The sequence below is a fragment of the Prionailurus viverrinus genome, chromosome F1 (genome assembly GCF_022837055.1).
Source record: "Prionailurus viverrinus isolate Anna chromosome F1, UM_Priviv_1.0, whole genome shotgun sequence".
Classification (NCBI taxonomy): Eukaryota; Metazoa; Chordata; class Mammalia; order Carnivora; family Felidae; genus Prionailurus; species Prionailurus viverrinus.
The window spans coordinates 17618874-17644702 of NC_062577.1; the positions used below are offsets into that span (position 1 = coordinate 17618874).

General features: G+C 39.4%; 1 protein-coding gene across 4 annotated transcripts in view; it reads left to right on the forward strand.

Moving 5' to 3' along the window:
- Positions 1 to 25829, forward strand: part of RASAL2 (RAS protein activator like 2) — a 355403-nt gene that overhangs the window by 277944 nt on the left and 51630 nt on the right. For all 4 annotated transcript variants that reach the window (XM_047840334.1, XM_047840335.1, XM_047840332.1 and 1 more), the window contains exon 5: positions 16575 to 16684. In XM_047840334.1, coding sequence (XP_047696290.1) covers positions 16575 to 16684 — 110 coding nt within the window. The remainder of the gene's footprint in view (positions 1 to 16574; positions 16685 to 25829) is intronic.

A 25829-nucleotide genomic window follows, 5' to 3' on the forward strand; every position in this document is an offset into this window, starting at 1 on the left:
TACAAAATTTTTTGTAGGACTGTTATAGCTATTAAAAGACTCCAGAAGGATTTTAATAGACATTTCTCCAAAGAAGATATACAAATGGCCAAAATTCACATGAAAAGATGCTCACCATCATTAGTCATTGGGGAAATGCAAGTCAAAACCATAGTGAAATACCACTTCATACATACTAGGATGACTATATTCAAAAAGAGAGAACATAATAAGCATTGACAAGAATGTGGAAAAATTAGTACACTCTATGGTGGAAAGGAATGTAAAATGGTACAGCCACTTTGTAACCAGTTTGATAGTTTCTCAAAAGGTTAAACGTAGTGTTACCACATGACCTAGCAATTCTACTTCCAGGTATATATACGAGAAAATTGAAAATGTGTTTATACAAAACCTTATACGTGAATGTTCATAGCAACATTATTTGTAACAACCTAAAAGTAGACACAACCCAAATGTCCATCAGCTGAAAAAGGATGGATATGCAAAATGGGGTCTCACAATACAGCAGTATTGTTCAACCATGAAAAGGAGTGAAGTCCTGATACATGCTACAACATGGAAGAACCTTGGAAACATGCTAAGTGAATGAACCCAGACACAACAGGCCACATATTATATGGTTCTACTTAGGTGAAATGGCCAGCGTAGGTAAATCCATAGAGACAGAAGCTAGATTAGTGGTTGCCAAGGGTTGAGCCAAGAATGACTACTCATATGTATGGGATGTTTTTGGGGAGTGATGGTAGTATTCTGGAATTAGACTGTGGTGACTGTTACACAACATTCTGAATATACCACAGCCACTAAATTTTGCACTGTAGTGAGTTTGATGGTGTGTGAATTGTATTTCAATAAAGCTATTAAAAAAACCTGAGGAAAAAAGTATAGACAGTATCTGAATACTTGTTAATATTGATTACAAGTTGAAATGATAGTATTTTGGGTATATTGGGTTGAGTGAAATATATTTTGGGGAGGAAAAAAGACAACAAAATGCATTTCATTATATTTTGGCTGCTTATTTTCTTCAAGTGCGTGCGTGTGGCTTTTTTTTTTTTTGGTGCTCATTAGTGATACTTTGCATATTTGCATTTTTATGCAAACTACCATAATTTTGCCTGCGATAAAGAAGCTTATATAGCTTCATACATTTTTACTTAAGGATATAGAAATATGAAGCGTGACATATGGTTTTAAAAGAAAAAAATGATGGCAATCATATATATACATGTAGATATTTTTTAATTTTTGCAAACTTTTACATCTTAAGGGTTATTCATATCTTATATAGTGTACTTTATAATCTCTTCCATAAGTTCATGGTTATTGAATAAACTCCTTGATTTTTTTCATTTTGTATGTAGTCTGCCTTTGCCTCTGTATTTTTCTGTGATGTTTTATATGTGGGTCTGTTTAATGGGATAATGCTGAGGTGTTCATATTAGAAGGACCTTTTAATGACTTTTTGTATAGCAATGAAATTAATGATCAACAAATCAGGAAATAGTGATGTTGTTTTCTTGGAGAATATTTTTCTAAACAGTCCTCTGTATTCTACTAACAGTTCTGATGTCCCGTAGTAATTTAAATTTAGCTTGCCCCATACTGTGTGCCCCCCAAACACTTATGTTTTCCCCCAAAACTATCTTCCTCCCGAATTTCTAGCTTTGTAGTGCTACAGATTTCTTCAGTTCCCACAACCGTAGTATTTTCTTTCCTCCCAAATTCAGTTACCATATCTTCTCCTCTCCTCAGATGCATCCATCCATCTTCCAGCCCCACTGCTACTTACTTGAGTTTTCAGTGCTTGTTATCCTTCCCCTGAACCAATACCAGGACCTGCCTCATGAGCATGAGACAAGCGCAGTGCACTCAGAAAGTCCCCTTGCATAGACTTTAATGTTCTGTGGTCACCATCTTAAGATTCTTATTGATCCATCTTTGGATTTGTGTTCTGTAAGTGGGGCCCCTGGGACAGTGAAGCACGTACTGGGACCTGGGAGCCAAGGCCCGTCACCACCTGCTGTTGCTTCCCTGGGATGGATTCTCTTCCACCCACTTCCCCACCCCCAGAACTCCTACCAGCCTCCCCGCATCCGCCTCACCCAGCCCTAGCTTTCACTCTCTGACCCTGGCATGGGCCTTTACACAAGCATAAAAAGATAGGAGTTGGGCTGGGCACCCCATGGCACCTCCAAGCAGGGGCGTCCTTCCCCTGTTTGGTCAGCTTCACCAGTATCTGGCAGGCAGCTGAAGGCCACAACTCAGTTGGAGTGAGCCTCTTGGCCACCCCCAACCCAGATACCTAGTGAATTGCAGAGGCAGCTGTGGACAGGGAAGAAGCCTGGCTCAACTTCCCTACACTGGGCCCGGGCATGGTACATGGCTTTGTTGGCTGGGGAGAGGCAACCTGGCAGCCAGTGGGCCACCTACATAGTGAGTCATGGGCTGGGGCCCCCGGCACCTGTGAAGGTCTGCACTTGCCCCGGTGCCTGAGGGAGCATGACACTAAATGGCAAATGAAAAACATCATAGCAGATAGGGAGAAAGACTGCTCAAGAAAGGAAAGTTTTCTATTTTAGTACGTTTAATGGCCTCGTGTTCCTGCCTTTCGAACAAGGGCCCACGTATTTTGCACTGAGCCCCTCCAACCATGTAGCCAGTATCATCTAGTACAGGAAAGACTTTAACTCATCTCCTGGCATCCAACACCTCTGTCACCCACTTTAGCCTTAACACTGCTGCTCTAACCCTGATCATTACTTGACTCTCCCTTGCTCAGAGTCTTTTAGTAAGTCTCTGTCATCCCATGCCCATGGACATGACCAAATTTTGTACATTTTATTTGGCTTGCACAGCGGGTTCTTTCCACTCTCCTCTTTCTCTTCCTTCCCTCTCCCCCTCATTTAAATATTTCCAGACAGAGCTGGCTTTTCCATCAAAAAGCATCAGTCACCCGCTGAAAGCTTTTGAGTTTGACTTGTGTTTTACAGGATGATAAAAACCAAAGTTCGCTTGGCACAGAGAACCTTTCGTTATCAAGTTTTTGGCTGCCCTTCCAGTTTCATTTCCTAATACCCAATATCACCATCCCCACCCCCACATCTCTCAGCCTCCAAACTTACAGGGTTCTCTTAGTGTCCTTTTTTTTTTTTTTTTAACCAAACTTAAAAGTTCCCAAACAAGCTTTCTCAGGTATCTTTGCACACTTCTGCCTAACAAGGCCAACATCTGTGTTTCCTGAAAGTATTCTCATCCTTTAAAATTCAGCTCCAGTGTCTCACTACCTCTTCTAGGCAACATCAGCCTTGACTTTCTCTGTTCTTCCATAGATGTATGCATTCATTTGTTATAGGATTGATACTGGTATATTGTAGCCTCATTATTGGCATGGTTGCCTTCCCTGGTCTGTGATATTCTGGGTGGTGGTCTCCAGAATAGGATATATATATCTTGTAGGGTGCTTAATATGATCCATCTGAGTTGCAGAAAGAAAATAATAAATATTTAATTTTTAAAATTACACTCCTTAAATTTTTATGTTATTGAATGTTTTATAATCATACATTAGAACGTTCTTATGTTTTACAAGTAAACAATTTTAGGAACACATACCAACGATATTTTACTCATTTGATACATAGTCAAGGCAATTTAGAAACCACTCTTCAAGAAGGGTCAGGACTGTATCTTGTTAATCTTACAATTCCAGCACAGGCCTTTTCTGTTTCCTAACCTGTTTATGAAAACTCACTGAATATATAGGTGACATTCATGATTACCCAAGGTATGCCCATTGTAAAGACGTTAACCTCTTAAGCCATAGCATCTTCATCATTGATGGTTTAATATTAGTCAAGGTTGTGTACTGTTTTTTCTTTTTAAGGGTCTACACTAATCTGTTAAATAAAACATAATTAAGGGAAGAATGTAGTGAGTAGAAGGAAGTAATTTTCTTTTAATGGGAGTCCTGTGAGATTAATGACAGAGTAACATGGGGACTATCTTGGTTGGCTTCTTACTCAAGGAATAATTGGATATGGAGGAATGTGGTCTACTCTCAACTCGTTCAAAGTTAAATGAGGGGCGCCTGGGTGGCTCAGTCAGTTGAGCGTCTGACTTTGGCTCAGGTCATGATCTCATGGTCTGTGGGTTCAAGCCCCACGTCAGGCTCTGTGCTGACAGCTCAGAGCCTGGAGCCTGCTTTGGATTCTGTGTCTCATTCTCTCTCTGCCCCTCCCCCACTTGCGCTCTGTCTCTCTAATAAACGTCAAAAAAATTTTTTTTAAGTTAAATGAAAAACAGACAATAGCTCCATCAGAAGTGAAGGCCAAAACCTGATGATCTATCCTTAGCTACCGGGGCTCATATCTCATGCAGTCACTGAGACCACTGTCACTCAGGGGCTCTTGTCCATTAAAATCAGGTGCCCGCAGTTGAAAAATCCTCTGACCATATGATTTAGGGCCGGTGTCCCCTGCCTGTGTAATTCTGCCAGGGCATTAGTACAAGGAGTTCATATTAGCATTTAGGAGCTTGTATCTAAAACAGGCAAAGGAGTGATAAGAGCTTTATTTTTTTAAGTTATGTTCAGTTAGTGTCTCACTTGTGTGACCCAGAGCAAATTGTTTGACCTACTCTAAGGCCTGTGATGCCTTTTTTATGACAATGAAATATTACACAGATATTTTAAGATCCTTGAAAGTTGCAGGATAAAAGGTACTATATACTAAGGATCAATATGTTAATATTTGGGGCCTAAATTTATAATAAAAACAAATATTTGCAGTATTAGAAGCAGTATAGTTAGGAAATAGCCTCTAGAAGTTATATAAATATGCCTAATAAAATCCTTTCCTTGATTTATTTCTCCTTCCTTTCCCCCATTTTATTTTATATATTTTTAAAGAAGCCATCCTGATCGACATTAGTAAAGAATAATTATATTGTTTTACTTGTATCTTTTGCTTACCACCATTTCCATAATATGGGTTGTAGGTGCATTTTGTTTTACCAGAGGCAGTAAGAATTTTATTTTTTTAAATGACTCCTAGGCTCCAAAGCCCCCCTCTCTCTGCGATGCTTTTATTCTTAGAGTCCTAGAAATGAGAGATAGAAAACTTCAATTAAATTCATCTAGTCCATCTCCCCTGACAATGAAAAAGTATCTCTCACATTCTATTATCTGATGCTTTTTCAGGCTTCCATGATAACCTCTGGGAGACTGTCCAATAGACTAATAGACCTCACTTTGGGAGAATGTTCTCTTTCTTAGTTTTGACCTATCATTTCTCATTATTTTATCCCTTAAAGCCATTTTTCTTATATGCATACTCTGTGAACTTAAGATCAGCAGTCTCTGCCAGTCATAAGAAAATCAACATACATCTCATTAGCAGGAACTGAGGTATTCTACAGAAGTGAATATTCCAGATACAAAACTTTTCCTCTTGAAACACAAACTTAGTTTAATTTAAATAAGTTTGAGGAGTTTTTTCCCTTGAATGCATTAGGTAGTTTCCGTACCTTCTTAAGTGTATTGAACTTTTTTTAATAATTCAGGTTAATCATTAGCATTCCACAAGTATATATTAAGTAACTCACTGTATGCTAAGCATTGAAGAAACACAAAGATGAGCTCAATAATGTTTGCTTTCAGGAGTTAGGACTCAGTAGGGGATATAACATAGGAATAGAACTAATTATTGGTCAAGACAGAGGAAAACAGTCATATAAACAAAAGAGCTAGATAATCAGAGGCGAGGGACTAACTCCTATTAGAGAAATCAGGGATGGTTTCCTGAGAAGTTGGCATTTGAAATAAATAGTGTAGGGACAACTGAGTGGCCATTTGCAAAAAAAAAAGATAAATTAGATGTGTATTTCACACCTCACATAAGCATGAACTCCAAATGGATTCGGGATCTAAATGTAAAATTAAATAAATAAACCATATAAGTACTAGGAGACATTGATAAATTCTTCTTTGACCTTAATGTTGGAAAAACTTTCTGTAATGGTTACTTTACTATAATGGTTACAGAGGCAAAAATGTTTTTTTTAATTGTCTTATGATTTATTAACATCATAAGAAACTTAAAAGACAACCAGCTGACTGAAAGAAAATATTCACAACATACAAAGGACTATTAAAAATAGAGGGACAAATGACCCAAAACTCAATAAAAGAACTGAAGAAAAACAAAGTATGAACAGGTGATTCTCAAGCACTATAAAAATTATCCTGAACGTATTGAAAAATGTTCAAACTCACTGATAATCAGAGAGATTCAAGTTAGAACAATATTTTGAGGCTATTTCACCTTTAGGTGAGCAAAAACTATACAGTATGACCTCAGATTTAGTTGGTGAGATCATGGGAAACAGACACTCTCATACATTAGTGATGGGAATCCAAACTAGCACAACCCTTCTAGAGGGGATTTTGGCAACGCTACTATGTGCTCACCCTTTGACCCAGCAGCCCCACTTCAAGCAGTCTACCGAAGATTTACCTCCATCAGCATAAAAATTCATAGGCACAAGGTATTCTTGGCAGCATTGTTTATAATTGCAAAATATTGGGAACAACCTAAATGCCTACTCATAAGAAAGTAATTACATACGCTATGTGTGGAAGGAAGGTAGAACAATGGCCCCCAACATGTCCACGTGCTAATACACAGAATCTGTGAATATGCTATTTTACATGGCAAAAGAGACTTTTGAGATGTGATTAAGGCTAAAGACCTTGAGGTGAGAAAAGTACCTGAGATTATCCAGGTGGGTTCAATCTAATCTCAAGGCCTTAAAAACAGAACCTTTCATAAAAATGCAGCATTGCTGGCCTTGAAGACAGAGGAAGGGAACCATAAACCAAGGAGTGTGGGAGGCCTTTTAGAGGCTGGAAGAGGCCAGAAACAGATTCTCTTCCAGGTCTTGAGAAAGGAGTGCAGCCCTGCAGACACCTTGACTGTAGCCAGGTGAGACCCATGTTGGACTTCTGACCTACATGGCTGTAAGATAATAGATTTGTACTGTTGAAGCCACCATGTTGTGATAATTTGTTACAGTGGCAATAGAAAATGAATACAGTGGAAAAACTGGTGAAATTAGAATTAGGTAATTTGTCAGCATGCTACCCTAGGTTCATTTCCTAGTTTTCATAATTTCGCTATGGTTAGGTAAGATGTTAACATTGGGGGAAGCTGGGTAAGAGAAAACTCTCCGTACTATTTTTCCAAATTTCCTGTCAATCTAGAATTTTTAATAGAAAGGAAAAGCATCAGGAATTCCTTTCCTTCTCAAGTTCCCTCCGCCACGCCACCTCACCTGTTATCCTTTTAACAAGTTGCCATTTCTCCATGTTATTTATTTGTGAATTTCCAACCGAGCTTTTAACTCCGTGGTTCCCAAACCATATGTCCACGTAAAGACTTGTTCACATATTTTTTAGCAGATTTATTCTTAATAGATCCAACCTGAAAACAACCCAGATGCCCATCAGTTGGCAAATGGATAAACATATTTTGGTGTATCCATATGTGGAATACAAAGGAATGGACTACACGCAGTAACATGGATAGATCCCCCCAAACAGTGTGCTAAGTGAAAGAAGCCTCCATACTGCATAGTTCCATTGATAGAGCATGAAGGGAAAGATAAAACTGTAGGGGCAAATCAGACCAGTGGTTTCTAGGGGCTGAGGCGGGAGGAAGGGATGGACTGTGAAGCGGCCTGAAGAAACGTTTCGGGTGGTGAAAATCTGTATCTCGTTTGCAGTAGGATACATTTGTCAAAACTCATCGAGTTATACACCTAAATATGGTGAGTTATCCTTTCGTAAATTATACCTCAATAGACCTAATGGGTTTTTTTTTAAGATATATTTAAAATATAACATATAAAAGTTGAAAGTAGAAAGTTTGAAAAAATTTAACAGGAAGGTAATGATCAAAAGAAATCTGATATAACATTGTTTCATCATATGAAAATGAATCTCCTAAGACAAAGAATATTACTAGGGATAGAAAAGGTGTTTGCCCCCCCCCAACAAATGTTAATATATCAATATGTTATATCATATTATAATAATTTTTAAAAACATGCCATATAACATATGTATTTTACTTTTATACTTTAATACAATCTAATAATATATCAATATGTTAATGTGGGTTAGATCTGATTAATGGGTATGGGTGTAATGTATGCGCTTTTGTTTTTTTTTTAAGTTTCATAATAAATGTTTTACTTTGTTTAATAAAAGAGAATCATTGGATGCTTGTCAAAAATGCAGATCATTGTGCCCCACGCCCAGAAATTCTGATTTATCGTCAGCTCTGTGCTAGAAAAACAGTTGTAATTTATTATAGGACCTTTTCTTTTTCCGTTTGATGATTTAATTTGCAAAACAAACCAACAAACCAACCCCAAGTCCCTACTAGGGGGGAAATTACCCACACTGAAACTGTTCGTTAACTACAAAGCACTTTGCAACTGTTTGTTGTTTTGTTGTTACTCTTGTTACCTAGAGTTTCCCTCCCTCCTTGGACTTCCAATAACTGGAAGATACGCTAAGGAAGTAAAATATGATGGCTGGAAAGTGGAGGTTAACGCTTTCAGTAACCCTTCCTTTTCCTTTCTCCTGTGAATTGTCTACAACTGGATTCTCGTGAACATTTTCTGAGCATCTGTAAGTTCCTCAGTTACATTAAAAGGGGAAGGAAGGGAGTAATTGATATAGGACATAGCCCTTGTCAGGTCATTGCAATCCATAATACCGTGAACTGCTAAAGCACACAAATACACAGGAATGCATTTACTAATTAAACGAAAACTTTAAAAGCCAGAATGAGAACAGTTCTCGCCTGGGTCCTTTCTAGTTGACAAGGTGGCATTTTCTTACTGTGCGTCATGTAATATTTTAAGGAACTGCTATTAAAAGTGCTTCAGTCGCCTAGATTTCCTTAATCCCTCGTGTGGCCACTGATAAGAAACAGTCTCACGCAGGATGAGAGCAGGCTCCTGCTGCGCATCACCGTGTGTTTGTGGGGAAGGTGATGGCGTGCTTCTCTGCCTCCACTTCTCCACGTCTTCAGGGAACGGCACGGCCCGGCTGCCGTTGCCGCCACAGAGGCTTCTGGGAGCGGTTGCATAGCAGCAACTTTATTTCAGTTACAGTCGGGACCTGACAGCCAAGTCCGGTCTTCGGGGGTTACTCCAGTTGGTAGGTGGTGAACACCTTTTATCATTCTCCTCACACCAAGCTCCAGAGAAAGGCAACGTTTGGCTTTTCCTTTCCCTGGGCAGTTGCTAAGTGTAAGCCTTGTTTTGGCAGAGAAGAGTGAGTACCGGCTAATTAAAGTACATCACTGTAGTCGTTATCAGTTGCTGTCTGACAATGTAGGCGTTTAAGTAAGCTTTTTACTGTTTTTCAGAGTTGTAGCTGGTAGCAACAGTGTTTCAGAAGAGGATTGGACAGGTAGGATTTGTTTTGAGGGTTTTAGTAGTGTGTTTTCAGGTAAGGATGAAATCAGTTTATTTGTAGTCTTTTCCTTTGTTTCCATTCATGCTATTGGATTTTAAAGTAAGCTTGTAGGAGCATCACGTACTCTTCACATTCACATGAGACATAGACGTCCTAACTTAACGTGAAAGAGAGAAGCATTTTCCTCTCGACATCCATCTCTCTGTAAATTTCATATTTGCATTTTTTTCTCTCAGTGACCATAGAGTCAGTTATATTTAAAAGTAATTTCGATAGGGTTTCCATTTCATGTCAGTTTAATTATATAGATAGGAGCCCTAGGGGCAAATTTTTCTAAGTCAGATGTCACATTGGTGGGAGTTTTGTTTTCTTTTTTCCCCTCATATTTTTGAATTGTCATAGTGCATTTCTTCCTTTTTGTGGTATATGATTCTGTAATAAGATATGTGTAGAAATTAAATATAGCACCCACGGAGAATGTGCATTATAAATGCATTATATCCTAGTGCCCGGAGTATCTTGAAGAGGAATAAGAATGTGGAGAGTCAGGGTAGCATAGAGGTTAAAAAGCCAGGGTTCCGGACTCGGGCTGCCTGGGCTTGAGGTTGTACTCTGCCTCCTGGCAGCTGTTTGACCTGGGAGAAGTCAGACACCTTCTGTGTATACCAGCTCTGGGTAGGTGATCTGCTGTTGGTGAAGAAAATGAACTGTTCACATGGCACACATTCTTGCTCAAAACCATGTTAAATCAGTACACATTTCTGTTTTCATAGGTAAAGTTAGTCCTCTCAGAAAAACAAATGGTTGCTTATTTGCGACTGCTTTGATGGGTCTCGTCTCTCATTGTTGCTTTCCTTAGAAATCAGAGTAAAAGGTAAGGTCCCGGGGTGCTGGGGTGCTGGGTGGCTCAGTCGGTTGAGCATCTGACTGCAGCTCAGGTCATGAGCCTGCGGTTTGTGAGTTTGAGCCCCGCACCAGGCTGTCTGCTGTCAGAACAGAGCGCGCCTTGGATCCTCTCTGTCTCCCTCTCTGTCTCTGCACCTCCCGGGGTCACGCTCATTTCTCTCTCAAAAATAAATAAACAGTAAAAAAAAAAAAAAAAAAAAGTAAGGTCCTTACAGTGGCCTGCAGGATCTGCCCACCCACCTCACGACTGGGACCAGCACTGCTCCCTCTGTTTCCTCATTTCCCACAACCCTTCCCATTCCACTTCCTCCTCTCCAGCCGCACTGACTTCTTGGCTCTCCTCATACCGGGAGTTCTTCCTTTGGTAGGCTTCCTTTCCCTAAAGCCTTTGCCCATCCCATTCCTGTTGCCTGGAATGCTTTTCCCTTCTGAGATCTGAGGCTGTCCCCCGTCAAATCTTTAGTCAGTGTAATCTTTCTCCATAAGGCCTATCATGACCACTTTATATTCCCAGCTCTTTACATGGCTCTATTTTTCTGTAGCCCTTGTCTTTTACTAATTTCTTATGTCCTTTGTTTATTGTCTGTCTCTTTCCACTAATGTATGAAGCTTAATGAAGGCAAAGATTTTTGTTTGTTTTGTTCACTGATCGAGCTCAGGTGCCTCAAGCATGTGGCCAATAAACGGTGCTCAGTAAGTATGTGAATGAATGAAACGTTTTGCATGTTAGCAGAATACTGGGTTTAAATCCTGACTCCTCATCTATAAACTGTGTTACCTAAAGCAAGCTGCTGAATACCTATTTTGTGGAGTCATTGCGCCGACTAAACAGTATTGGAACTACTAGAAAGCACTTAGCAGTGCTTCATATCCAGGAAGCCTTCAGTAAGTTCGTTCGGTCAACGAATGTTAATTGAGCACTTAGGATGTACCAGGTATCCCTGTAGGTACTGGCATCTGCCACTGAACAAAACGGCCCAAATCCCTGCCATTTGTGGAACTTCTTTCTAGTTTCCTTCCCTTCCTTTGATGTGGTAGTTTCTAAGAGGAAAAGCCATGATTCCACCTCGCCTACCCAGTAGTCTCTCTCCCTAGACTCAGATGAAGTTAATACTTATAGGTACCCATTTTCCATTATTTTAAAAGTGCTTTTCCATTCAGTTATCTTATTCTCTGGAATGGCCCTAGGAAGAGGGTTTTTTTATTCCTCGTTTGACAGGTAAGAAATCTGAAGCTTGGAAGTTGCAACTTACTCAAAGTCACTCAATAGGAGAAATTGGAGCTAGAATTTGAAGCCACGCTTTGATTCAGAGTTGCCCGCTCTTTCTGCGGTGGCACTTGTATCGAAAACTCCACAGTGGCTCTTACTCATTTCACTGCCCATTTTATTTCAGTTCTGTTGATATTTATTGAACCCCTACCAAATGCCTGGTATCGGACCTGCCCTGGGAAGGCAAAGATTGTGTAGTCCCTGCCCTGAGGAGTTCAGCGTTTAGAGGGAGGGCTGTTGACACATAAGTGGACCTGCCGTGTGCTAAATGTAAGGCTCGCTGTATGTAATTGGATTCCTCTGAAGCACAGAGAATGGCCACCTCATCTAGAGCCAGGTGGTACATGTCAAAAAGGACACGCTGGAAGATCTCATGCCTTAGCTGAGTCTGAAAGGATGACTTAGCCAGGGAAGAGGGAGGGATATGAGCCGTAGCAGAGATGCATGGTGAGTGTAGAGACTTACAGGCTTCTAGGGTTGCTGGAGGGTAAAGTACGAAGCAAGGAATGACCAGGAATCAGCCTAGGGTATTTAGTAGCTACCAGGGGATACCATAAGGCAAAACTCTTACCCGGCCCCCTCTTGGTACCTTTAGGTCAGGTGTCCATCCTTGGTCCGGTTAGCTATAGTCAGGCCGAAGAACCGCTTGGTGCAAAGGATAGTGATCTGTGCTTAAGGAATCGCTCAGAAGGGGCAGTGGGCAAGTGTGCACGCCATACACTCTGAGGTTTCCTAGGAGGGGTAGTGTCATTGGAAGGCTGGCTCACTGCGTAGTTGGTCCAAGACAGAGGCATAGTAGAAGCTGGGACTAGTGTGGAGATGGCGAGTTTTTAGTGGCATCCATTCAACTCACTATGTGATCTCCCTGAACATGTGGGAGACCACAGGGCTGAATAGACTGACACCAGACCAACCTTTATAGCCTAAGCTAAACAATATTTTCAGTGAAAACCATGTTTCAGTTATATCAAGGAGATAAAAACAGAATGAAATATTACTGACCACTCTGGGCTGTCTTAAAATTTCCCTGACCTGTATTCCCAGAACAACCATAATTTCACATATATATTGAGTGCTTACTACAGTTCAGACACTGTGGCAGATGTTAAGATAGGTATAGCATTACCCCTTCCCTCGAAAGTTTAAGGGCCAATGGGAGCGACAATTATGCATTAATAGGTGGACAATCCACCTTTCCAACCTTATTTCTCGCTACTCCTAATCATATACTGGCCAGACTGAGTCTACCTAAGGGGCACCCGTTTTGTTCTTTGCCAGCTCTTTACATGGCTCCATTTTTCTGTAGCCCTTTCTCCTGTGGTGCTGCCTTGCTCCTCAGCAACCCCCAAACCCAGATCCTGTCTACTCATCGGGACCTAGCATATTGCACTTCTTCTATATAACTTCTCCTTATTTCTCTGGATGATACAACCTCTTCTTTCTCTGAAATCCTGAAATTGTTTCCTATGTACCTCTCTAACATAATACCATATTATCAATTCTAAGATGTGTATTTTCTCACATTTTAACATCTCTGTAAGTTATTCTTCTAAGACACTCTATTTGTCATCAACATTCTTGAAAGACCACATGATAATATTCTGTGGAAAAACATGAACAACTACTCTAAGTCAAAAAGTAGTTCAGAAGAATGAAGAAGCTAGTTTATTTTGCATTTATTCTTTTTATGTATACACTATGCACTATATGATAAAAACCTGCCTAAGTAAGTCTTTGAAAAACTTTCTTGATACAAAATAAAAGTTCTAAGAGATTAGGCATCATGTTATAGTTTAATCGGCAGCTTTTTTCTTAGTGTACATAAAATAATAGTGTGACTTAACAATCATTGGTGTCCTAGATTCAAAGAAATATGATAGATAATTTTTATTTTTTGATTAAATATGCCAGACATTGAGAACACTTACCTCCCTAATTGTGTCATATATATTTATATATATATAGTTTCCAAATCCCATATTAAACTATAAACTCTTTGGGGACAGAGTTTGTGTTTATTTTGTCTTCGATTCCCTTACAATACTTGGTATGGTACTTTATGACAAATAGACATAAAACAAATATTTACTAAATAAATGGATTGAAACAAGAAGTATTGTATAGTAAGTGCCACAAAAAGATAAAGTACCGTGTGAGCAAACATCTGCTAGTATATATTCTCACTTAACTGCCTAACTGTAGTTTTGTTAGAAATATATTTACATATGGCATTTGCGCAGGTCCTTGAGCCAAATCTCAACTTAGGCCAGTGGCTTTTGAATCAACCATACACAATCCTAATAGAATCCTATAAACTCTAGGTCCTTTTTGCAGACCACATTTCTGAGCAAGTTAATCATCTTGATTAAATCATGGTAAGTAGTAAATAAAGCCTTTGCCTTGGAGAACAAATGACAGTGACTTTCCCTAACTACAATGCTAAGATTGTACAGAAGACCAGACAAATGCCCGTCCCTAAGAAATATAGTGCTTCCGGGGGCCCCAGCTGACTCAGTACAGCATGCACTTAAAAATAAAATCTTAGGGGCGCCTGGGTGGCGCAGTCGGTTAAGCGTCCGACTTCAGCCAGGTCACGATCTCGCGGTCCGGGAGTTCGAGCCCCGCGTCGGGCTCTGGGCTGATGGCTCAGAGCCTGGAGCCTGTTTCCGATTCTGTGTCTCCCTCTCTCTCTGCCCCTCGCCCGTTCATGCTCTGTCTCTCTCTGTCCCAAAAATAAATAAACGTTGAAAAAAAAAATTAAAAAAAAAAATAAAATAAAATCTTAAAAAAATACATATAGTACTTAAAAATTTTTTTTGTTTTCTTGTTTTCTTTCTTCCAGTCAACCTCTATGCTCCTATAATAAAAAACTGCCTGGGGAATTTTTACCCTTATTCTTTGGGCTACAAGAATAACAAGAAATAACGTCTAAGTGTTTTTTTCAGGCAGCTAAATGGTTTTACTTCTGATTCAAATAAGTTTGTTTCCATTTTTCTCTAATGGAAGGAGCAATGCCTGTGTGTTTGCAAAATACTTGGCGTGGGTAACCGCTGTGGTAGTCCACACTACTGTTCACCAAATATTTCCAGTTTTCTTTCTGGATATGTGATACAATTATAGATCTTTCCCCACAAAAATTAGGTGCGGTCGTGTGACTTTTTTGTCCAATGAAATGAGACCAGAAGTGACATGAAGCTTTAAGAACTAGTACATAATTTGTCACATTTCCTTTATCCTCCTGAAGCAGGTATAGATGCACAGAGAAGGAGCCTGCCTTAGCCTAAGTCCCTGAGTGAGGGCAGCACAGAGCCAAGCCCCCATCTCTGTTAGTTGACCTGCTCATAGATAGACATGTTACACGTCTCATACTACTTAGGTTGTGAGTGTATTAGATAAACGTAATCCCGAGTATCTTGATGAATACAGTCTTCAGCCAAAACACTAGGCTTTGGTGATAACTAAAAGAGTATAAAAGATTTGGCGTGCTGATCTTGACCCAGTATTTCTTTTTCTTCCTGATGGAAATGCTTACTGTACATAACCCCTACAGGACAGTATTCATCTCAAGGTGATTAGAGTCATTTTCCCAGCATTAACATACTTTTCTTTGAATTACAACTTTTTCTCAAGACGTAAGATGTCCTTTCATCTGCCAACAATAGAATTATTACTTGAAAGTAGTGGCTATCATCATTCATGCGTGCATTTGTTCTATTATTCAACACACTTTTATTGGCTGCTGATTGTTTAGTAGGTGCTAAGACTAGGAAAATATTCAAGGAGCTCTAGATAGTTTGGTGAAAGTGGCAGGAGGGAGGCAGTGGTCAAAAACTATAAAATGCTTTGTTCTCCTGAAGTCTAGATGCTTCAACGGTTTCATAAATGACATTTCATTTATGAAATATTTCACATTTCATTTTAAGATAGTTTACCTACATTTGAAACTTAAGTTTACGAATAACATATTCAAGGTGACATAGACCAAATTTTAACAACTTTTGAGACCACCAACGTATTACCTTGTACTAATTACATAACTCTTTTTTTGGGGGGCGGGGAGGGGTTGAGTGCTTTATTTTTGGTTTTGGAGGTTTTTTTGGCAGCTCTTAGTATAAAGCTTCTTCTCTTCTCACTATCAGCATATTCTTTAAAATTCCTTTGGGGCGCCTGGGTGGCGCCGTCGGTTAAGCGTCCGACTTCAGCCAGGTCACGATCTCGCGGTCCGTGAGTTCGAGCCCCGCATCGGGCTCTGGGCTGATGGCTCGGAGCCTGGAGCCTGTTTCCGATTCTGTGTCTCCCTCTCTCTCTGCCCCTCCCCCGTTCATGCTCTGTCTCTCTCTGTCCCAAAAATAAATAAACTTTAAAAAAAAAAAAAAAAATTTAAAAAAAAAAAAAATTCCTTTAATGTCCTAAGTACCTTCTCACCTCAGGGCTCTTGCATATGCTATTCTCGTTTCCTGTTTTCTCTTAATTTAGTTCAGGAAATTAATTACCAGATGCCTTTTCTATTGAATTGCCTCATAGAAAGGAGTATATTTTTCTGTTACCTTGTTTTGTTTTTAAAAATCTGTTATCAAAATTAGATGTTTCTCTACCATAGCTGGTATAGAAACCAAGAGACAAGAAGTTAAGTGTTATCAAAAAGTTCAATTATCCCAATTATCCTAGAAGAAAAAAAAATTTGTCCCATTACCAGGTAGTTTCAAGCAACTATTATTTATAAATTAAAAAATTAAAAGCTGGATTATTTTTTTGGTCTCCATTATAAAATGGGCATTTTGTAGGGCATTAAATTTTTTTGGTCTCCATTATAACATTCTTTTCAAAAGCAGTACAAAGCAGTAAGAAGACAGCCAGGCACTATTATGGTTTTCTCTCCCATCACCTTCTGCCTTTTCGTTCTAGGGGTTCTTCAGCAAGCGCCTGAAAGGCTCCATCAAGAGGACCAAAAGCCAATCAAAGCTTGACAGAAACACGAGCTTTCGGCTTCCATCCCTTCGTAACACAGATGACAGGTAGGAAGTTAACTTGCTTGAAGCAGGAAAAGCAGTGTGGATTTTTTGTTTTTAAATGGAAAAAGCAGTTCTACAGTGGGTTTTGATAAGGCATTTTTGGCCTTCTCTAACTTTACATCAATGACAATTGGAAAGATCTAATACTACAATTGACTCATTGTGTCTGCAGGGTTTTTTTGTTTGTTGTTTTTTGTTTCTTTGTTTTTTGTCTTGCTCATATTGAGGCAATTTACAAAGTGTTGACTCAAATGCCCAGCCAGTTTAAGAATCTTATAATATTGGAAATTAAGAACGAATTGAAATGCTGTTTCTGTAGAATCAAACTCTAGTGGTTGGAGATGTATCTTTCTTTTGTAAAATGACGGACGATAGGGATGATGATGGTGACAGTAGCAAACATGTTCTGAGCCCTGAACCAGCCACTTTATATACATTATCTTGTTCAATCTTTATAGTAACCCTGTAAGATATTCTTATCACCACTTTGTAGATGAAGAATCTGAGGCACAGAGAGATTAAGTAATCTTGCCCAAGGTCATAGAGCTCAGTAAAAAGCAAAAATGGTATTTGAACTTGAGCAATTTGGCTCAAGTCCGTGCTGTTCCCTGCTGCATTGTTCTTTGTGTACAGCATATGGAACCAGTTGTCTTGGTTTGCAGTCACACCTAGAAGACCTGAATGAAAAGGAATATTTTGATTCTTAGGACTGTCAGCTTGAGTAACCCTCAAATGCGCATAGCTCACTAGGGACAACAACCTTCTAAAATCATTGAATGTGAGGGGCACCTGGGTGGCTCAGTCGGTTAAGCGGCCGACTTCGGCTCAGGTCATGATCTCACGGTCCGTGAGTTCGAGCCCGCGTCGGGCTCTGTGCTGACAGCTCAGAGTCTGGAGCCCGTTTCAGATTCTGTCTGTCTGTCTGTCTCTCTCTCTCTCTCTCTCTCTCTCACCCTCCCCTGTTCATGCTCTGTCTCTCTCTGTCTCAAAAATAAATAAACGTTAAAAAAATAATTAGAAATAAATAAATAAATAAATAAATAAATAAATAAATAAATAAAATCATTGAATGTGCGCCAGGGCACATTGTTCAAAATTTAGGAAATGGTGCCTGCTGTATCCTGACACATCACCACCATCACTAACATTTATCGAATGCCTACTACGTGCCAAGCATTTTTAATGTAGTTTCTCATGTAATATAACCTTAGATACTTTTATTATCCTCATAAGGCAAAAGAGATTGAGAAACTTGCCCAAGGTCACACAGCTAGTAAGGAGTGGAGTATGTCTGCCTTTTGTATTTGATACTCTTAATGTATACTGGGTTTTTTTTCCTTTCACTAAGTCCATTATTTTCAGTTACCCACATTACAAATAAAGATTACAGTCTATGTAATGGCAGATTATAGATTTACCAGCCAGAAAATTACTCTTCTTTTTTATAGATGAAGTAAGTTGTCCCCCATCCTGACTTGATGACAGACTACTGCTATATCAGCTCTTCTTATCCCCGAACCCCTTTAGAGTTACTCTGTGAAATTTGCAACTCTGTCCAATTTACTGTGTAATTGCATTGTTAATCATCTCCTTCACACCTCTTTGTTTTAAGGTAACCAAAAAAAAGCTGATTTTTGCTTTTCCTATTTTTTCTTTCTATTATTTTACAACTTCCATCATTCTAAGAATTAAAAACGTTTTCTAAATAAGTCTCGAGAAAGTGGAGTGACTTTTTTTTTTTTTTTTCAGAATATTGGCTTCTTTTTTTTTTTTTTTTTTTTAATTTTTTTTTTCAACGTTTATTTATTTTTGGGACAGAGAGAGACAGAGCATGAACGGGGGAGGGGCAGAGAGAGAGGGAGACACAGAATCAGAAACAGGCTCCAGGCTCTGAGCCATCAGCCCAGAGCCCGACGCAGGGCTCGAACTCACAGACCGTGAGATCGTGACCTGGCCGAAGTCGGACGCTCAACCGACTGCGCCACCCAGGCGCCCCAGAATATTGGCTTCTAAGAACAGCGATGTCGTGCGGCCTCTAAAATACCCCCCATCCAGTAGCCACTGCCTTAAACTCTGCAGCATTATGCATATACATGGGAGATGAGAGATTTTTTTATAGGCGCACTTTATTTTGTAAACTTGCACTAAATTTCACTTTAATTTCACAGTGTTCCCTCCCATTCCATTTTGCTTTAGGTAACCTAAAAGAATGCTTGGGTTGAGTTACTAAGAGATTGTATTCTCCTAAAGTCTCTGATTCTGCTGTTATACAGCTAGTGTACTTCAGCCTTTCCAGTGACCTAAATCCATCATGTGGGCCTGCCTCGCTGTCCTGCTTCAGTCAGTGGTAGTATCTTTGTGTCTCAAATACAGCATAATAAAAAGGTGCTCATTAATCTCAAATATTTGTATTTTTCAAATCCACTTGAATTATAAAAGTTTCCCAAACAGAAATTTTTCAAAAACTTTATTTTTCCCATATAGTGATATACTCACTAGAGTTTGGATGTATTACAGTTTAAAAAACAAAAACAAAAACAGGCTCTTTTGTCTTCAGATCATCTGGAGATGCAGGTAAATACAACTGAGGTACCAGATATTATCTTTTCACTTCTCCTATGAGTTCTTTGAATTGGTGCCCTTATAGGTGTGACCAAAGATTCTTTCAAAGACCCTGGTTTTCTTGGGTTGTGTTCATCAATTGCCAAAGTCCGGCCATTTCATCCAAAATGGTATATAGTGTCTAAATCTCAGTAGCAGAGCATTTCTGTTCTTATATCAAATCCATAGAAACTCTAGGCAAACCTAGTAACCAGCCCTTTTTTTCAGTTTTTAAATTGTGCAGTAAAATACATGTCTTTGTTTTAAAAAGTGTTAGTAGGGGCGCCTGGGTGGCGCAGTCGGTTGAGCGTCCGACTTCAGCCAGGTCACGATCTCGCGGTCCGTGAGTTCGAGCCCCGCGTCAGGCTCTGGGCTGATGGCTCGGAGCCTGGAGCCTGTTTCCGATTCTGTGTCTCCCTCTCTCTCTGCCCCTCGCCCGTTCATGCTCTGTCTCTCTCTGTCCCAAAAGTAAATAAACGTTAAAAAAAAAATAAAATAAATAAAAAGTGTTAGTACATAAATACAGATCAAAAAGCTGAAGTCGCCCTTCACCTTCCCCAGCCCCCCTCTATAAATAACCTCATTAACAGTTTGTATATTTTCAAACCACTTTAAAAATCCATACACATGGAGCACCTGGGTAGCTCAGTCAGTTGGGCATTCAGCTCCTGATTTCGGCTCAGGTCATGGTCTCGCGGTTCATGGGTTCCGGCCCCATGTGGGGCTGACAGTGCAGAGTCCGCTGGGGCTTTTCTCTCTCCTCCTCTCTCACTCTGCCCCACTCCCACTCATGTGTGCTTGCTCTCTTTCTCTCTCTTTCTCTCTCTCTCTTTCTCTCTCTCTCTCTCTCTCTCTCTCAAATAAACTTTAAAAAATTTTTAAAAAATACATATGTATGTTTTACTTATTTTCATATGCGATGGGATCATATTACACATTTTTTTGTGACTAACTTTTCAGTATATTTTGGACAAATTTTATGTCAGTACGTGTAAATCTACATTATTTTAACAGCCGTCTTCGTATGCTAGTTTTTTTGTAACATATTTCACTTCTGTGTGGATATTTTAACTGTTTCCCTCCGTGGGGCACAAAATAGAGATGTAATGGACATCTTTGAACATACACGTTTTTTATCCTTATGTGATTAAGTCAGATTTCTGAAGTGGAACTACCAGGTAGAGTAGATGCATGTGATCAAATTGCCCTTCAAAAAGCTGTAGCAATTATCATTTCCACCAACAGATTAGGATTACTTTTGTCTTTTAAACAACATTGTACATTGAGTCGATGTGATGGAATAAATAGCAGTCATAAACACCTACATGGTATTTACAATGTGCTAAGACCCTGTTCTAAGCATTTTACGTAAGCTAACTCATTTGATCATCACAGCCATCCCATGAGGTAGTTACTGTAATGACTTCATTTTGAAGATGAGAAAACTGAGGCACAGAGAAATTACGAAAGTGCACAAGGTTAGAAAATGGCAGAACTATGTTTCGAATCCAAGAAGTCTGTCTCTAGAGTCCACAGTCTTAAACTTTATGCTATACTGCTTCTCAAAAAAAAGTGAGTGAAGGGGGATGTAGTTTTTTGTTTTGTGTCTGCCTAATGTCTAATAAGTTGAATGAATATCTTTTCACTTATTCTATGACTTGTTTACTTATTGCTTTGCTCATTTTTCTGCTGCACTATTTTGTCCTGTTTTTTGTTGTTGTTGTTGTTTGGTTTTTTTTTTTTTTTTTTGCTAGGGATCATAAGCCACTATTACGCATGTTGCTAAAATTTTTCCTCTGGTCTGTTTCTTATCTTTTAAAAATCATGTCCCTAAATTATATAGAAGTTTTAGATCTTCATTTGGTCTGACATGCCCATCTTTTTCTTTATGGCTTACCTGGCCAAATTTGACCAGAACACTGAAAAAGCCAGGGATCTGTTTCTCATTACATTTCTCATTACGATGCTGTGCAAATCACTTTATCTCTCCACCCCCCTTTCAAAAGGAAGAGAGATTCTATCTACAGGTATCAGAGAATAATGTAGTAGTGATCAAGATATGTGGAATTCTTCAAGGTTTTTGATTACCACAAAACTTATCTGTACTCATAGCATTTTAAGAAGATAAAATTATTCTCATGAGGTCTAAGTTACTACTTTAAGATGGCAGAGACACCGTTTTTAAATGAGTTTTCCTACATATGACAAGTAAGCTTTTCTGTGTAAAATACCATAGAGTATCTTAACATGCAGACTTGATTGATCTAAAAGATCCTCATGGCCCCAGGCTCATCTCGCCAATGATCTACTGGTTACAAACACTGCTGTAAGGCTGTGGTCGAATTTGGTATCAGTGTTGCTTTTTGGATCAATTTCTAATAATCCTTAAACTAAGAATTTCCTTTGTGAAGTTGTGGGGCACAGGTATAAAAAGTGAAGCTTTGACAATATTTCTAAAAACTAAATTTCTTCTTTTTTTTAATGTTTATTCTCGGGGGAGAGAGAGAGAAAGAGAGAGAGAAAACACAAGTGGGGGAGGGGCACAGAGAGAGGGAGACAGAGAATCTGAAGCAGGCTCCAGGCTCTAAGCTGTCAGCATAGAAGTCTAACACAGGGCTTGAACTCTGGAACCAGGAGATCATGTCCTGAGCTGAAATCAGACGCTTAGCCAACTGAGCCATCCAGGTGTCCCTAAAAACCAAATCTCTTGGTATATAGTAATATCCATGATATGTGACCGTTAGGTACACATTAGAAAGCTGTGTGCTACAAAGGAATGTAGAGATCTAAAGACATGGCAGGGCACCTGGGTGGCGCAGTCGGTTAAGCATCCGACTGCAGCCAGGTCACGATCTCGCGGTCCGTGAGTTCGAGCCCCGCGTCGGGCTCTGGGCTGATGGCTCAGAGCCTGGAGCCTGTTTCCGATTCTGTGTCTCCCTCTCTCTCTGCCCCTCCCCCGTTCATGCTCTGTCTCTCTCTGTCCCAAAAATAAATAAACGTTGAAAAAAAAATTTTTTTTAAAGACATGGCCCCCAACCTCAGGAAAGTCCAGTAAAAGAAGTAAATATCCAGGAGGAAATGGTACAGGTGAGGTGAGACTACTTCTGCTGGATATTCAGGAACGACTTTACAGGGCAGTGGCCTATGAGTGGAACACGTATAATTTGAACTTAGACACAGGGAGAGAGCTTTTCTCAGAATGGAAATAATGAGCAAAAGCAGACAGTAGGAAATTATGGAGCTTGAAGAGAAATATTGAATAGTTGATGGTGTGTAAATTGGAAAGGGAGGAAATAAGATTGGACAGGTAAAATTCCAGTTTTGAAGTTGGTAGGTAAAAAGCTGCTGACTTTTTTGTCTTAAAAGTTATTCACTATAAGAAACAGAAACAGGAATTCCATCTTTGATGGGACAAGGAGAAAACAGTGACAGGTGACTTAAAATTCGGGGAAGACCAGGTGTAGTTGCCGACAGAATGAAATCCTAAAATTGTATCACTTAGGATTCAGATCAGCTCGTAGTTAACAGATACTCAAAATAGTAATGGCTTAAATGGGTGAAATTACTTCTTCCTCACCTAAAAGAATCTGAAGGTGGGCCGTCCAGGGCTAAGGGACCAGGGCTGTTCGTGAGCTTTTTCCTCTGCCATCCCCAGGGTCTTCAAGGCTCTCTTTATGGGTACATTGTAGCTACTGAAGCTTCAGCCATAGCATCCATGTTTTAGGCATCATAAAAGGGCACCTGTCTTCCAGCTAAGTTAATACCCTTTAAAGCAGTTTTCCTGAAATCCCATCCAGTGACTTCTGTTTGTGTCTCATTGCCATCTCTTTCTGCAAGAGAGGCTGAGAAATGTTATACCTGATACATCGTTGTCCCCAAAAATGCAAGAGTCTGTTATTCAGGAAGGGGGGAGAAATAGAAATCAGGAAAACCGTCTCTAACAAAAGAAGGAGACTGATTTACTCACCCGCCTCCAGAAGTCTGGAATGATTCAGCTCTCACCCAGCTCTAGAAGGCCAACAGCCAGGCTTACATTTATCACATAGCAAATGTGAGAAACTGAACCAATCCAGGTAAAAAAAAAAAAAAAAAAAGCCTGCAGATAACAACATTTGTGTTCCCCTATTACAATCCTCTCTGATAATTCCACTCATAAGTATATCCAGGAAAAATGAAAACATATGTCACCACAAAAACTTGTACATGGAGGGTTCGTGGCAACATTATTTATAATAGCCATAAAGTGGTAATGACCCAAATGTCCATCAACTGATGAATGAATTGTATACAAAACATGATGTATCCATACAATGCGTTACTGTTTACCCTTGAACTCAACACAGGAGTTAGGTGTGCTGACCACCTCCCCCCAACCTTGCGCAGTTGAAAATCCATATATAATTTTTGACTCCCCCAAAACTTAACTGCTAATAGCCTACTGTTGGTCAGATTTCTTATTGGTAACATAAACAGTCAATTAACGTATTTTGTATGTTGCATATATCATATACTCTATTCTTACAATAAAGTAAACTAGAAAAAAGAAAATGTTAAAATCCTAAGGAAGAGACAGTATATTTACAGTCCTGTACTATAAATGTATTTACTGTATTTACTTAAAAAAAAATCCACTTATAAGTGGACCTGCATAATTCAAACCTGGGTTGTTCAAGGGCCAAATGGATTATTCAATCATAAAAAGGAATGACGTACTGGTACATGCTACAACATGGATAAATCTTGAAAACCTTATGCTGAGTAAAAAAGACCATCACAAAAGACCATGTATTGTAGGATTCCATTTATGAAATGCCCAGAATAAGCAAATCTATGGAGATAGTAGATTAGTGGTTGCCAGAGGCTAGGGATATATATAATATGGGGGAAGGGATGAATGAGGAATGACCACTGATGGACGTGAGGCTTCTTTTTGGAGTGATGAAAGTGTTTTAAGTGTAGATTATGGTGATAATTGCATAAATCTGAATATACTGAAAACTATATACGTTAAATGATAGATTTTATGGTATGTGAATCATATCTCAATAAAGATGTTAAATTATCAAAAAAAGAAAAAAGAAAAAATAGCAGCTGACCAGGAAATACTCTACGGTGAACCTCATTAGTCTATCAGCTCCATCCCAGTGTGCAAAGCTGCCATTATGCTGTTCAGTGCTTTGCTATTAAATATAAACAGATCACCGAGAATCTCCAGATATTGGAGGAAAGTCTCCAACATGAAAGAGAGCAAAACAAACAAATAGGAGGGAGAAAAAAAATAACCCAGAAGAAACAGAACAGAGCCTGTTCTGCACAGAGCCAAAAACACCTTTAAAGCATAATGTTTTCAAAAGATAAGAGTGTACATCTATGAAACATTAACAAGACGTTGTAAGAAAAGGAATATCAAAGGAACAAGAAAGAGAGCTTGGAAATTAAAAATATAGAATCTCAAGTCAAGTCACTCTCCCAGAAAGTGGGACAGAAATTGAGAAAATCAACCCAGAAGATGCTAGTAAAAGAGAACATAGAAAATTTTGGGGGGAGGAAATTGTTAAAGAAACAACACAAGAAAATTTCTCAAAACCAGAAAACATAAATGTCCAGGTGGGGTACCTGGGTGGCTCAGTCGGTTGAGCGTCCTGCTCTGGGTTTCAGTTCAGGTCATGACCTCCCAGTTTTGTGGGTTTGAGCCCAGTGTCTGGCCCTGCAGCAGCAGCATGGAGCCCGCCTGAGATTCTGTCTCTCTCTCCCTCTCTCCATGCCCCTCCCCTGCTCACACTGTCTCCGTCACTCTCAAACACATTTAAAAAAAATGTTTTTGCACAAGCATTAATGTGCAGGTTACAAAGACCACCAAATTTGCAGCACAGTGAATAAAAAAAGATAAGAGACCCCCCCAACACACACACACGCACGCGCGCGCGCACACACACACACAATTCACATCATCAAGAAATATCAGATCACCAAGACTTAAAAAATCTTAAAAGCTTCTGGAAAGAAAAAATAGGTTACATGAAGAGGAGGAGTGGGTGGATTGCATTGTATTTCTCAATAGAAATGTTGAAAACCAGAAGTCAGTGGAGAAAGGTCTTCAAAATTCTGAGTGGAAATTATTCTCAACCTAACATTCCATATACAGGGAAGTCCTTGAGTGTCGTACTGAGGGGTTTGGATTTTATTGTATAAGCACTGGGGAGCCTTTAAACATTTTTGAGCAAGGAAGTGACCTAATTGTGCTATGTATAGATTAATCCAGGAATGGAATTTCAAATGACTTGGTTTGCAGAGACTAAGTTTGGGAAACCAGTTAGCAAAAAGCTGTTGTAAGAAGTAATGGAGGCTGTAAGGAGGATAGTGACACTGGGAACGAAGAGGCAAAGACACAACGGGAGGAGCATTTTAGCGGCAAAATCAATAGGATGTCACAAAGTCATCATAGTTCCAAAGCCATCTAATCAGATAAAAGCCAGTAAAGTGATTTCCTAGAATCAATATTGGCAACATTTTCAAATTAAAGCCATGTCATGTGGGAGGGTGTTGG